General features: G+C 48.8%; 3 protein-coding genes across 3 annotated transcripts; 2 read left to right on the top strand and 1 right to left on the bottom strand.

The window, feature by feature from the left end:
- Positions 1 to 1,079: 1,079 nt before the first annotated feature.
- Positions 1,080 to 1,720, top strand: LAJ45_11089 (uncharacterized protein; the record flags this gene model as incomplete). The annotated part of the gene is made up of 2 exons (XM_046120601.1): positions 1,080 to 1,088; positions 1,136 to 1,720. The coding sequence occupies 2 exons, from the start codon at positions 1,080 to 1,082 to the stop codon at positions 1,718 to 1,720; spliced, it is 594 nt and encodes a 197-aa protein (XP_045966188.1).
- Positions 1,721 to 5,414: 3,694 nt separating this feature from the next.
- LAJ45_11088 (uncharacterized protein) lies at positions 5,415 to 6,226 on the top strand (the record flags this gene model as incomplete). The annotated part of the gene is made up of 3 exons (XM_046120600.1): positions 5,415 to 5,937; positions 6,013 to 6,077; positions 6,179 to 6,226. The coding sequence occupies 3 exons, from the start codon at positions 5,415 to 5,417 to the stop codon at positions 6,224 to 6,226; spliced, it is 636 nt and encodes a 211-aa protein (XP_045966187.1).
- Positions 6,227 to 9,067: 2,841 nt separating this feature from the next.
- Positions 9,068 to 10,550, bottom strand: LAJ45_11087 (uncharacterized protein; the record flags this gene model as incomplete). The annotated part of the gene is made up of 3 exons (XM_046120599.1): positions 9,068 to 9,411; positions 9,533 to 9,751; positions 9,824 to 10,550. 3 exons carry the CDS (start codon positions 10,548 to 10,550, stop codon positions 9,068 to 9,070), a joined length of 1,290 nt encoding a protein of 429 aa, XP_045966186.1.
- Positions 10,551 to 12,117: the final 1,567 nt, after the last annotated feature.

Genomic DNA, 12,117 nt, shown 5'->3' with positions numbered 1-12,117 from the left:
TGTAGTGTAATGGTTAGCACCCAGGATTCTGATTCCTGTAATCCCGGTTCGACTCCGGGCAGGACCTTTTTGGACACATCCAGTGCCGACAGTTCTTTATTAATTTTTCTCTACCCTCCGAGAAAGTATGTACATAAGCTGCCTCGACTTTGGCACTGTTATGCTCTGGTTATATAAAAGTATTTTCTAGATTTTGCTGCAATACCTATTACATATACGATACTGAACTCAAGACTCATGATCCGTCAAGATACAAGAAAACACAATAGGCAACCAGTATTACGCATTCCTAAGAACATCGAAAAAGCGGCACCGGCTTCATTGACCCAGGTAACAGGCGTAATTCTCTACTTTCCTGTCTATACCCAAGACAGACATATTAACGGTCACAATCCCACCCCACTCACTCACAGGTTCCTCGTACAGGAGTCAATGATCATTACTACAACTCCCAGAACCACCTCTCATAGAAAGACATCAACGGCGTGAAGAAGGACTAAACAACTTATAGCCTACTCAGTTAGAATACTCAGCTAGCCTACGGGGTAAAAAGACGGTGATTAGCGCTCTAGTTTAATGCTACACGTACTGAACTGATAACCTGCTAGATAGTGGTTGATACAGTCCATAGAAGGAGCGCAGGCCCCGAGCCCGATAGCTGCGGAAACTTAATCACAAGCTCCCCTTCGTGAGTCAAGTCATCAGCTCTGATCTACTGCCCTCTCCTGTCCTCCGTCAACTGCTAATTTATAAAGACCCCACTAGGTGTCGAATACCTTCTACATCACCCACCATCTTGTGCCAGCTGCTGGCGATAAATAACGCTATACTGTCTTCTTTTCCTCCTCCTCTTTCTTATATATTCTCCCCTTAGGTTCTCACTCGTCCGCTCAAAGCTATATTCACACCCGCTCACTCGATCGTCCGCTCGACATAATTCTCACTGTCCACTCACTCACTCACCCAAAGCTACATTCACACCTTCTCACTCGTCCCCCAACGCTATCCTCAACCCTCTCACTCGTCCACCCAAATTAACAACACATCCCCACATCCCCACGTTCTCACCTCTTATCAAAATGACCCGGGTCACTCTACACCCCCCGACCCCCAACACACAAACACCCAGCAAGAGCTGGACCAACTCTTCAAAAACACCCTCTACGACATCCACGACGCCGAAACCCTCGCCCACCGCTCCCTCCTCCGCCCCCGCACCCCCTCCCAGGAGCTCGCCCGAAACCTCACAAAGCTGACACTCCACACCGGCCATGGTGCTAGGTATGGCACTTGCACTCCTACTAACACAGCCAGTACTGCCACTGACGTTGATACTAGTGCCAAAACACCGGAGATATCAATCGAGGAGCTAACGCACCTGTTCTCGCGGCTGTCGCTCGAGCCCGCGCCGGTGTCGCCGGGTAGTGTGCTGATTCTGGCGCTGCGGGAGGCGGTGGCTACGCCGCTGGAAGGGATTGCGGAGGAGGATGAGGGGGAGGAGAGTGATGGGACGATGTATAGCTGTGACGAGGGGAGTGACCGTGGCAGCGAAGGAACAGTGAACGAGTGGGATGAGTGGCTGTTGGAGGATGAGGAGGTGGTGGACGTGCAGGTGGGGGTGGCGGATGAGGATGAGGAGGAGGTGGATGCGGAGGCGAATAGGGTGATGGATGCGATTGTGTTCAAGTCGTGGATTCAGGTTGTGCCGTGGGTTGTTTAGGGTTCGGGTTTGGGGCTCTTTTTTCAGTTGACTTTTATGTGGTGGATGGAGTTGGTTGACTATTTTTTTAAGATGTTTTCCCTTTCTTCCCGTGGCGGTTTTAGTTGCGGTTTTATGTGTTGTGGTTGACGAGGGACTAATATCTTTCATATATGAATCTCCTTGGTGGAGTTTGGGGGCTCCTCTGGCGTTTCTTTTGGCTTTTATATGTGTTGGGGTGGAGTTGGGTGCTGTCTAATTTTCAAAATATTTTCCTTTCTTCCCTTTAATTAGCAGGTATTTGCGGTTCTATGTTGTGGTCGATGAGGAAGTAGTGTCTCGTGCGTGGAATCTCCTTGGTGATGTTGGATTTGGCTTATTGGCTTTGGGATGGGTAACGAATTGCCCTCCTTCCTTTTTCTTGTCCTTTTTCTGTCCTTTTTCTGCCCCCTCCTGTTTATGATATCTTTTATGCTAATGCGATCATTGTACCTTATTTTTTTGATACGAGCTGAGTTAGCCCCCTGGTGACATAGTTGAGTACTGATGCGATCACCCTAGCTACTTGTAGTCCTCGATGTTCCAACTAGCTAGCGAGGGGTAGGAAGACCTGGAGTCGGGTGTGAGCCGGAGGAGGTGGATGATGTGGATGAAGTGGATGGAGAGGCGGATAGGGTGCTAAGGGCGCTAGGATTGTATTTGGCGTTTTTTCTTTTTTTTTTTTTTTTGACTTTTATACTCGGGCGTTCATTAAAATGGTCGGATATCGTTGCAACTAAGAATTCCAACCATTTAATGAATGCATGAGTATGGGACTTGTGCTGACTATTTTCACTTGCTTTTTTTACAATTAATTGCTGTTCTATCGTGCTTGACGAGCGAGGGACTGACTATATAATGTGTAGATCAATACATGTAGCTAAGTAGCTTTGGGCTGGAGGGTAATGAATTGCTCCTTTCCTTATTTTTCTTTTTGATATATTTTTATTTTGTACTAATGTGATCATTACCCCTTATTTTCGAATAAACTGTGTTGGTCCACTGATCAGATACTATTGTTATGTTCTTTATGCACCCTCGGGAAAGCGGGTACGTGAATTGCGCTTTTATCAGATAGCCATCGCAGATTCTCAACACCCAGAACCCCGAGGCACACGTACACAATCATTCCAGTACCACAGCCACCACCCCCACCCCCCCTCCTCACCTCCCCACCACCCACAAACAGCAGCGCCCACCCGCCCTCCCACTCTACCACCACCAGCCACAACCTCAACAGATGCCTCCGCAAAGCCCGTGCGTATTACTATCGCCAACACCGAGCACCATGTACAGAGCCGGCCAGCCGGCGACAGGTAGTCGAGCGCGGTGCGCTGATCGGGGGGATGAGGCCGCTGCTGGAGAAGCGTGTGAGGGGGCGGACGTAGTAGGGGTCCCATCTGTGTGTGGTGGGTGGGTTAGTGGGTGGTTAGTGGTTGGGGGGGGGGGGGGGCCCTTCAATTGTGTGAGATCTTGGGTGCAGGCGGGCGGATCTGGAGGGGAGGGAGGTTATTTATTCCGCTGTGATTGTAACAATACATATCTGCAGATCCGGGATGACATGGCGGTAGTTGTGGGGGTGTTTTGTGATGTGGGTGGAGGATTGCGATATTCTTCTTGCAATTCGTTGGTGTATGATACCTGAGCAGGGAGGAGCAGAGTGGAGATAGCTAGCTGCAAGTAAGAAAGCTGTGGTGTTGCTGCCAAGCATTACTTACTTGGGCTAGGAGGTCTTATCGATAACAGAACATCTAGCGCGGGTCTTCTTCTCTTCCTCAGCTCCCTCTCCTACAATCATGCCCTCTGGACATAGTACAAGACGTATATTCTGAGAAAGGAGCCGTTAGTAGGTACAACTATGTGTCCCTATAGACTGGAGGTTGGTGCTGTGTGTTTCGGTCAACAATACCAAACTACAGGACGAGAAGAGATGGGTTCATAGGACTACTACTACACTTTTTTATACGACATGATTGAGGACGAGTTGCTATAGTATATGTAGCTGACAGTCGTTTATTCTCTACGGCAGCATCTAGTGAGGTTCCCTCCGAACCTCCCTCCTGCCTAGTAGAACCACCATCTACAACATCAGTCGAAGCTTCTATCGAACCATCTCCTACATTGGTAGATACATGATGATAGATGTGTATATAATAATGACTCTGTCCCTCCAAGTGAACATGTGAGCGGCAATATACTGTGCGTAATTACCACCACAAGCCCCACTGGCACCATCTCACGGCTAGACAACTCCGAAGTTATTGACCAAGTAACTTCTCTGTAGAGCCAAGAGCAGTCAACAGATTTGGTAAATTTAATCTTACAAGTATTCTCCCCCATATCTTCAAGCAGTGTAGATATATAAAAAAAGATTCCCGGCCTCGGCCACGCGGCCTTATCCTGAATCTTGATTCGGACTGCAAAGTATATGGGGTCCACCTTGAGCGAAAATTAAAAGGTACTCAAATCCACTCCAGCGCCACGTGCTGGGCCCTTTTTTCCCCATCATTTCGCGGATGATGGGTTTGGCTAGTCGGTCGGGGCAGAATGACGCCGTATTTATATCCCTCGCGGCTGAAAAACAGACAAGAAAAAGTAAACGCCTAACCCCGTAACCCCAAAATCCTAACTCCGTATTCTAATTCCGCTAAAACCCCCCAATCAACTACTCTGTGTACCCACTGCATGCACCTCGATCGCTTCCATCGCCGAACCTATGTACCATTGGGTAATCGTTAGTATCGGCTGCTCGTAGGTACATGTATATACTGGGCCGGAATTAAGGCTACCTACCTAACTCGGGACCTTTGAATTCCCGTATCACTTTCCGTACGCCGCGCGCCGGTCCGTACGTGCAGCTTCCGTATGCTATAACGAACACCAACCCGGCAGAAAACTACAAACTGTGATCTTCGCTTTGTGCCTAACGCCCCAAACGCGCGAATTTCTCACGACAAACGAGGGGAACTCTCGGGCTCGAGTGATACGCCATGATGCAACAATGAACTTCTGTAATCATTGACAAAAGACATGACATGAGAAAGATAGCAGAGCGATAACTCCTATCACTCGCTCCTGATCAGCTGCATGGGGTGGCCACTATCTACATACGTACCTTGACCTGATTCAATCCTCTTTGCGGGCAACAATCTCAAAACAACAAAGTCGCACATCACCCGAGCTAGAATCCGGCTGGGTATCCACAAACGTATCGAATTGTAATTAATCGACCACTGCTAACTAAAGACCTAGAGACAGTAGATACACACACGCGCCCGAAGACGGACCCCTCGCTCCCTTATAACTACACAACCCAGACCAGGGTTGCAATTAAACACTCTACCAAACAACACCCTCTCCTCGCTCTCCTCGCAGGGGACCCCTTACAAAATCACCAGCCAGCACCCAGTTGCGTACCGAGTGATAGTAGATGATCCAATAAGACATGAAACCACCCCCTTACCTCACGGAATCTCAAGCGATATGGAAAACCTCAGTAAGGGCGTCGAGATATGTTTATCGCGGAGATTAGAGCACCTGGTCGTTCTCGTAGACTCGGGCAAAAAAATTAATATTGCAGGCACGCTGTAAGGTCCTTTGATTATGATGGGCATTGCGGGGAGAGAGGGGAATGGGGAATAACAAATAACAAACCTGCCACTTTTCTGGCATCAGTATGGTTTTCATAAATACGCTCCTCTCTCTCCGTCTTTCTTTTGCTGCACTGTACTCTATCTACCTACCTACCCACCGACTCGCTCTCTACATCTCCAAGTTCTTCAACCCACCAATACACTCTTTACATCCAACTACCAGTACATTCCTCCCACCACCCACTCAAAATGCACTACTCCCGCCTCCTCCCCACCCTCCTCCTCCTCCTCCTCCCCGTTCTCACCCTCGCCACCCCCCTCCCCCCGCCCCCGCACAGGTCACCGCCTCCGGCAACGACGGCTCCGGCGACCAGGACGTCGGCAACAAGGGCCAGAACGCGGGCAACGCCGCCGCAAACAAGGGCACCGTCAAGGGCGACTACACCGTCGAGCAGGGCGTGCAGACGTGCGGCAACGCGCAGCTAAACTGCTGCAACAAGATTGAGAAGAAGGGCGACACCACCAGCGCCGGCCTGCTCGGGTCTGTGTTTGGCTCCGGCGATATTGGACTGCAGTGCTCGCCGATTAATTTGCCGGTTTTGGCGGGTATGTTTTTTTTCTTGTTTTGTCTGGGGTGATGGAGAGGGGGTGAGTGGTGGCTAATGTGGTGGGGATGCACAGCGCAAGTGCCGATTAATAAGGCGTGTGATGCAAAGGCGGCCTGCTGCCAGGGAGAGACTACGCAGGTATGTGGTGGTTGTGATCATTGGCTCTAGTAGCCTTTTTGCTTCCTTCCTTCCTTTCCTTTTCTTAGATCATACACTGACATATATAAACACTATAATAGAACGGGCTCATCAATCTTGGGTGTATCGCGCTTGCATCCCTCATCTAATCGATTCCCGCCCGTCATGGATAAAAGTGGAATCGAATTGGTTTTATATATAAAAAGATTGCATGCAGATCTACGTTTATAATTTACTTCACATCACATCACGGTCTTGCTGTGATGTCTTTTTTTTCTTCTTTCTTTTCTTCTGGCCTCTTTTTTTGCTTCGCTTCTTTCTTTGCCTGTCTGCCTATGTAACGGGTAGATGGTGCTTTTTGGTTTTTCTACATACATAGCTAGCTACATACAGCCACTCAGCAAAAGTGTTCGTGATATAGTTTTAATGTCGGTGCGCAGTGTGGCGCACCCGTAATACTGATGTTATTAAAGTTGAGATTCAAAACAACGAGAAATATATAATATAGTTCGTGACTATATATATAAAAGAGGATAGGTCATTGATCTTATTCTTCATTAATTTGGGCGTCATTGGTCACTGGGAAGGTCTTCTCTTGGGGGTTCTTGATGGCCCACCGCGGTTACATATGGAGAAATGTCTCACTCCGAAATCGGAATCACGAACACTTTTGCAGAGTAGCTGTAGTTACTTGGCTTTTTTATTTTTTGGATCTTGTAATTCCTTCATCATGCACGTAGAGTAATTTTATAGTTTATATACATATATGCGTAAACATCTACATACGCTACAGTCCCTATTCAGACTATTCTTTATAGCACGCTTGATCTCTTGATTTATGCCCCACTTACCCATAAACATCGCCGCCGCCGCAAAGAGTCTCCTTCTACGCCTCGTACACATTCCAGACGCAGAGAAAGATAAAAATGCGCAGCACGGGCCACAAAGAGAGTAGCTACATGGGCTTTTACGGCCAGAACACAAACACACAAAAGAAAACCGTAGTCTACTATGTAGAAGAATCCTCACCCGGCCTCGGACAGAACCCAGGAATGCAGAGACGAAGAAACCAAAGCTGAACCAAGCCAACCCACTGAAGCCAAAACCCATATTGCCAAAAGCGTTTTCTTCGCTGCTTCGGACGGAACCCAAGTAGAGACGAAAACATTAATATTGGCTAAGACCCACATTGAAACATGATATATGTCTCTTCTCTACTTCGGACGAAAGCAGAGAGGAAGACGCCCAGCCCACGAGCCACAACCCGTAGCTGCAAGAGCCAACTGCAGGGAACCGGAGCCAAAATCCACAAAGCCAAAAGAGTTTTCTTTGCTGCCTCGGACAGAGCCCAGGCAGAGACGAAAACACCAATGGTGCAGCTGGCACTGAGGGGCAAGCGGAAGCCAAAACCCGCGTCGCCAAATGACTTTCCCTCCCCACTCCGGATCAATGCAGAGAGGAGAGAGTCTATGGCCACAAGACATGAGCCCAGGGGAAAACACCACGGGACGAGCCGAGCCCCACCAGCCAAACCCACAGAAACCACACCCCACAAAAGCCAAACCCCATAGAAGCCAACCCCACAAAAATCCAAAACCCCACAAAAAAACTCTGAATATATTTTCCTCTCCGCCTCGGACACCGCCCAGACAGAGAAGAAAAAACCAGCCAAAGTTTGGGGAAATCAAAAATTAAACAACCCAGGCAAATCCGAAGATTGCTGGCTGACCTCCCTAACCTCTGTGTGCAATGAGAAAAGGGGCGATCAGGGGAACTGGTTTTCATGTGCTCCAGTTCCCGTCGTCAGGTAAGTATGAGGAGAGAAGAAGGGTGCGGGAGAGAGGCTGCTTATATAGCGGAGGGAGCGTGGCGCCAAGCCCGGATTTTTGGCCGACGGGTTGTGTGTACTCTAGGGTAGGGCTTAGGTTTGCGTGTGTGTGTGTGTGGATAAGGATTGGAGATTGGTGTGATGTGTTCGGGAGGGAGGAGCTTGCGTAGGTGCGTGGTGTGCCGTGTCAAACTTGCGAGTAAGCAAGGCGTGGACGGACGCTTCCCGTCTCCTATGTATCCACCAAGGAGTTCGCAGCGGCACACTGCAAAGCAAAAATCTTCCATCAGACGAAGGTATCCCCACCTATATTTTGGAGGCAGGTTCTTGGCTATCGAGTGATATTTTATGATTAAGCTACCTCGCTGCACACGGTCCCTGCCACCGTCACACCCCCCCCCCCCCCCCCACACACACATAATATGAGTGTTCTATGTACACATCCGCACCCTTATCAACAGCAAACCTCCTACCCGCTTGTCTCTTCGTACCGCCCCCCCCCCCCCCCATGTACTCGGAGCTTATCACACAACCACCCCCCCCTCGGGTCTCCACATCACAAGCACTGATCGTTCAACTCTGGGTACTGTCGAGGGCGTCGGCTCAGGAGGTGGTGGATATCAGTCGAGCCATCACCTGAGCTTGGCTTGATTCATAGTGCTAAATCTACATGTATGCTCTAGAATTTGGGGATTTCGGACGCCCTGCGTCTCTGTACTTTGTGACAACACCTACGGGACAACTATGCTTTTTATTGGATACTTGTTGGTCTCTAAGTAGTTCTAGTAGTCTGATGGTCTCTTGCGGGTATATTGTACAGTTATGTTGTCATCTTGGTGATGTCTTCTTATAAAAGAGCCCCATTCCTTCTTTTCTTGCCACCATTTCGATACAGCATTTCTTCTGTTCAAAGGCTTCAGAACCATCGTTATTTCCCTTTAACCAACATTTCATCTTCATGCATTCGAAAGATAGCTTTCAACTTTCGAGTGATATTCCATGAATATATTTCTTGAAATGGGCCGCGTTATATCCCTCTCATTCTTATTCAACGCGATTTAAGAAAGCTAAAATTGCATTCTATTCAATGCCAATCCTAATAGTGGCCTTCTAGACACATAGTTTCAGCTACAACTACGCACTCCAGCCCAGGTATCACCCATTAACTCCTCGCAGGCCTCACTACGCCTCTAACCTCTCCAAACCCCACACCTTCCCCACAGACACCTTTTAGGATAACTTCATCTCCATCTTCCAACCAACACCTCTCTACCTTCTCTCCATCATTCCCGTCGCCTAGTACGACAGCCTCTGCCCCATTCCGACTTGCCTCTAACAAGCTCCCTAGAGATTCCCGCTCCGTACCAGAGATGGTCCCAGTTCCTAGAAGGTCCCCAGTACGCATTGGACAACCAGTGATGGTGTGGTGCGCAATCATCTGTGGGAAAGAGTAGAGGAGGTTTCGGGAAGAAGTTTTGCTGATTGTGTATGTACTCCCCTTAGGTGCTATTAGGTAAAGAACATGTTAACTTATTTCATTTTCTTAATTCTTTAAAGAAACCGGCAGGATTGGTTTCTCTATTTCACATATCGGGTTTTCTGGCTAGCGATCCAAGGAGAGACTTACTGTTTAATAAAATCTCGAGATTAATGTCATACACGCTGTTTTTCTCGGCCTCCTGCAGATACTGGCTCAGTAGCGCAGCCCCATCCGATCTCTGCAACGGTGCGGTGCGGAACGGCTCAAGTGCATCCATCAGAACTACCCAAGGCGATATTGACGTCGCAAAAGACTTGCTCGTGAACGGGCCAAGTGGGACATACTCCCATGCCTGAACATCTCGTGCTACAACATCCAAACCGTCAGCATCATATCCCACCACCCATAAGGCCTCGATGCAAAACAACAATTACTCACCGGACCAATCATTCAACAGCACCACACCAAACAACCATTCCGCAGCTTCCCCCACCTCCACACTTTCTCCCATAGTACTGTCCCTACACAAAAACGCCCCAAGCTCCAGTTCAAAGTCTAGTTTTCCACACGGCTTCACTACTGGCGCTCCACCAGGCTTCTCCAATACCTGTCCACGCGGTCGCACTACAGGAGTCCCAGAAACAACAACAGAAGAGGCGCGCCCATGATATCCGATCGGCATATGCTCATAGTTTGGCTGCAGCGCATTGGCGGGCCCACGGAACAGCGTGCCGACGTTGAAGGCGTGATGGCGGCCGGCATAGAAGTCGGTGTAGTCACCAATCTGCAGCGGGAGGTGCATTGTCACATCATCCAGTAAAAAGAGACATGACTTCTGGAGAGCTTCGTTGTCCTTTAGCACCTCCGGATGCGGTGTATCCTCCGCAAGTACAGACTGGAGATACTCCCGCACGAGGCGGTGAGCAGGACGGCCAAGCGCTGCGAATTCGTTAAGCGTACTGTGGGAGGTAAAGACGTGGCTTGATGTGAACTCAGGGAGCGCAGTGAAACCGCCGGAGAGGGTAAAGATGTGCAAATCGAGAGCGTGAGCTCCAATTGCAATGGCGGGGTGCGGGGAAGGATAGGCGGGCGTGGTGATTATGCCGAAAGGGATGTTTGAGAGGCCGAAGTGGCTCCCTGTAGGGATTTGGAGCCAAGAAGTCATTGTTAGAGGTATTTCTATGACTGAATTGACAGTGTGTGATATATTAAAGTATTTACAGGTATCTATAGTTGAAGCTCGAGGTTGAAGCTCGAAGCTGTGCGGCTACCGTCGGCCCGCCGACACCTTGAGATCGCCGCGTCACGTGGCGATAGCCGCCTCTAGCCACACTACACATAACCCTAATCCAACTGCATATTTTCCAATCCAGTTAGACACTGGGGATTTATGCAGCTTAACCCTAAACTAACATCCACCAGCGTTTATCTGACTGGCGACAAGCAAGCAGCATCAACTTTCAGCCGTGGAGCAGAAAATTCCCATTCCTTCAGCACGACGCGAGGCGCTCTTTCGATCCAAACCGTGGCTTCTGCTTGTCAATCACAAAGCTTGTCTACCCGCGAACCGCACTATGAGAGCAAATGTGCAGAAACAAGCAAGCCAAGTGCACAAAGCTGACATCAACCTACAGCCACCAAAATAATCCGGTACAGAGAGCAAAGTAGGGCTAGGTGGATACATATAGCTACTCTATTCTACTTTACCCTCTTTATGCATGCAGCTTACAGCCACCAACCTCAGCCCAATCACACACCCCAGGTTATTTTTGCAAAATCGAGTCAAGAGATACCGACTCAAGGGCAGAGCGCCACAGTCAACCAACGGTAAGTTTAGTACCTATGTGTGCTCACAAAGCAAGGAGCACGAAGCAGGCAGACTTGTCTTGTCAGTTGGTTCAAAAGGGATAATGGGGGGCATGGCATCGGTGTTTTGGATGTAAGCAAGTGCATGTCTCAGACGGCCCCCCAACCACCACCACCGCACAGATACACGCTTACCAGCGTAAGAACCAGAAAATGCAGTTGCTCAGGGCAAGGATAATTTGTATGGAGTAGCGTCGTTCTCTCATACAAATAATCCCTGTTTCCGTTACTTGCATTTTCTAGTTCTTTTAAGGATAAGCTGTATATATTTACCCACTTCTTTATCGTTGGCCCAGCCAGCCCCAGTTGAAAGGGTTGCCCTAGGCTTGACTCTACCTCTATGTATGTACTGCCGCGTAACCTGCGATGCACAACAAACGAACAAACGAAAAGACGCGGGTCGGGTTGATTTGGGTGGAAAGTGTGTGGAAAGTGGATAAACGTGGCTGTCGTGCACCACTACTAGACTAACAGTATAGAGTAAGTATTCTTCATCCTCTTAATAATATGCAAAATCGGCCACTCTACCTTCAGCTATTAGATTATTCTGGAAGCGCGAATACCCTTCTTACTTACTCCACGAAGCTAGGTGGACATGTCAAAGAAGTATGTAGTGTAGTAACGTACTACCGGCGTGCAAGATCTCAGGCCGTGATTTCATCGGCCAGTCCGAAAGTGCAGAAAATCAAGAAGTCCGAGTCAGGGGATTGATTAGAAGAAAGCATCGCTTTTTATTTTTAAACGTCCAACCAACCAGCCCCCATACGTAGCTTACAAGTCGTAAACCCGGTAGAGTTATGAATGAAACACACAAGAAATGAATGAACAATGACGATGAACAGATGAAAGCACGTACAACACAACCG

The sequence above is a fragment of the Morchella importuna genome (genome assembly GCF_003444635.1).
Source record: "Morchella importuna strain M04M26 chromosome Unknown Morimp01GS056, whole genome shotgun sequence".
Taxonomy (NCBI): domain Eukaryota; kingdom Fungi; phylum Ascomycota; class Pezizomycetes; order Pezizales; family Morchellaceae; genus Morchella; species Morchella importuna.
Note: the sequence above shows the minus strand (reverse complement) of the source record. Positions and strands in the feature narration are given on the sequence as shown.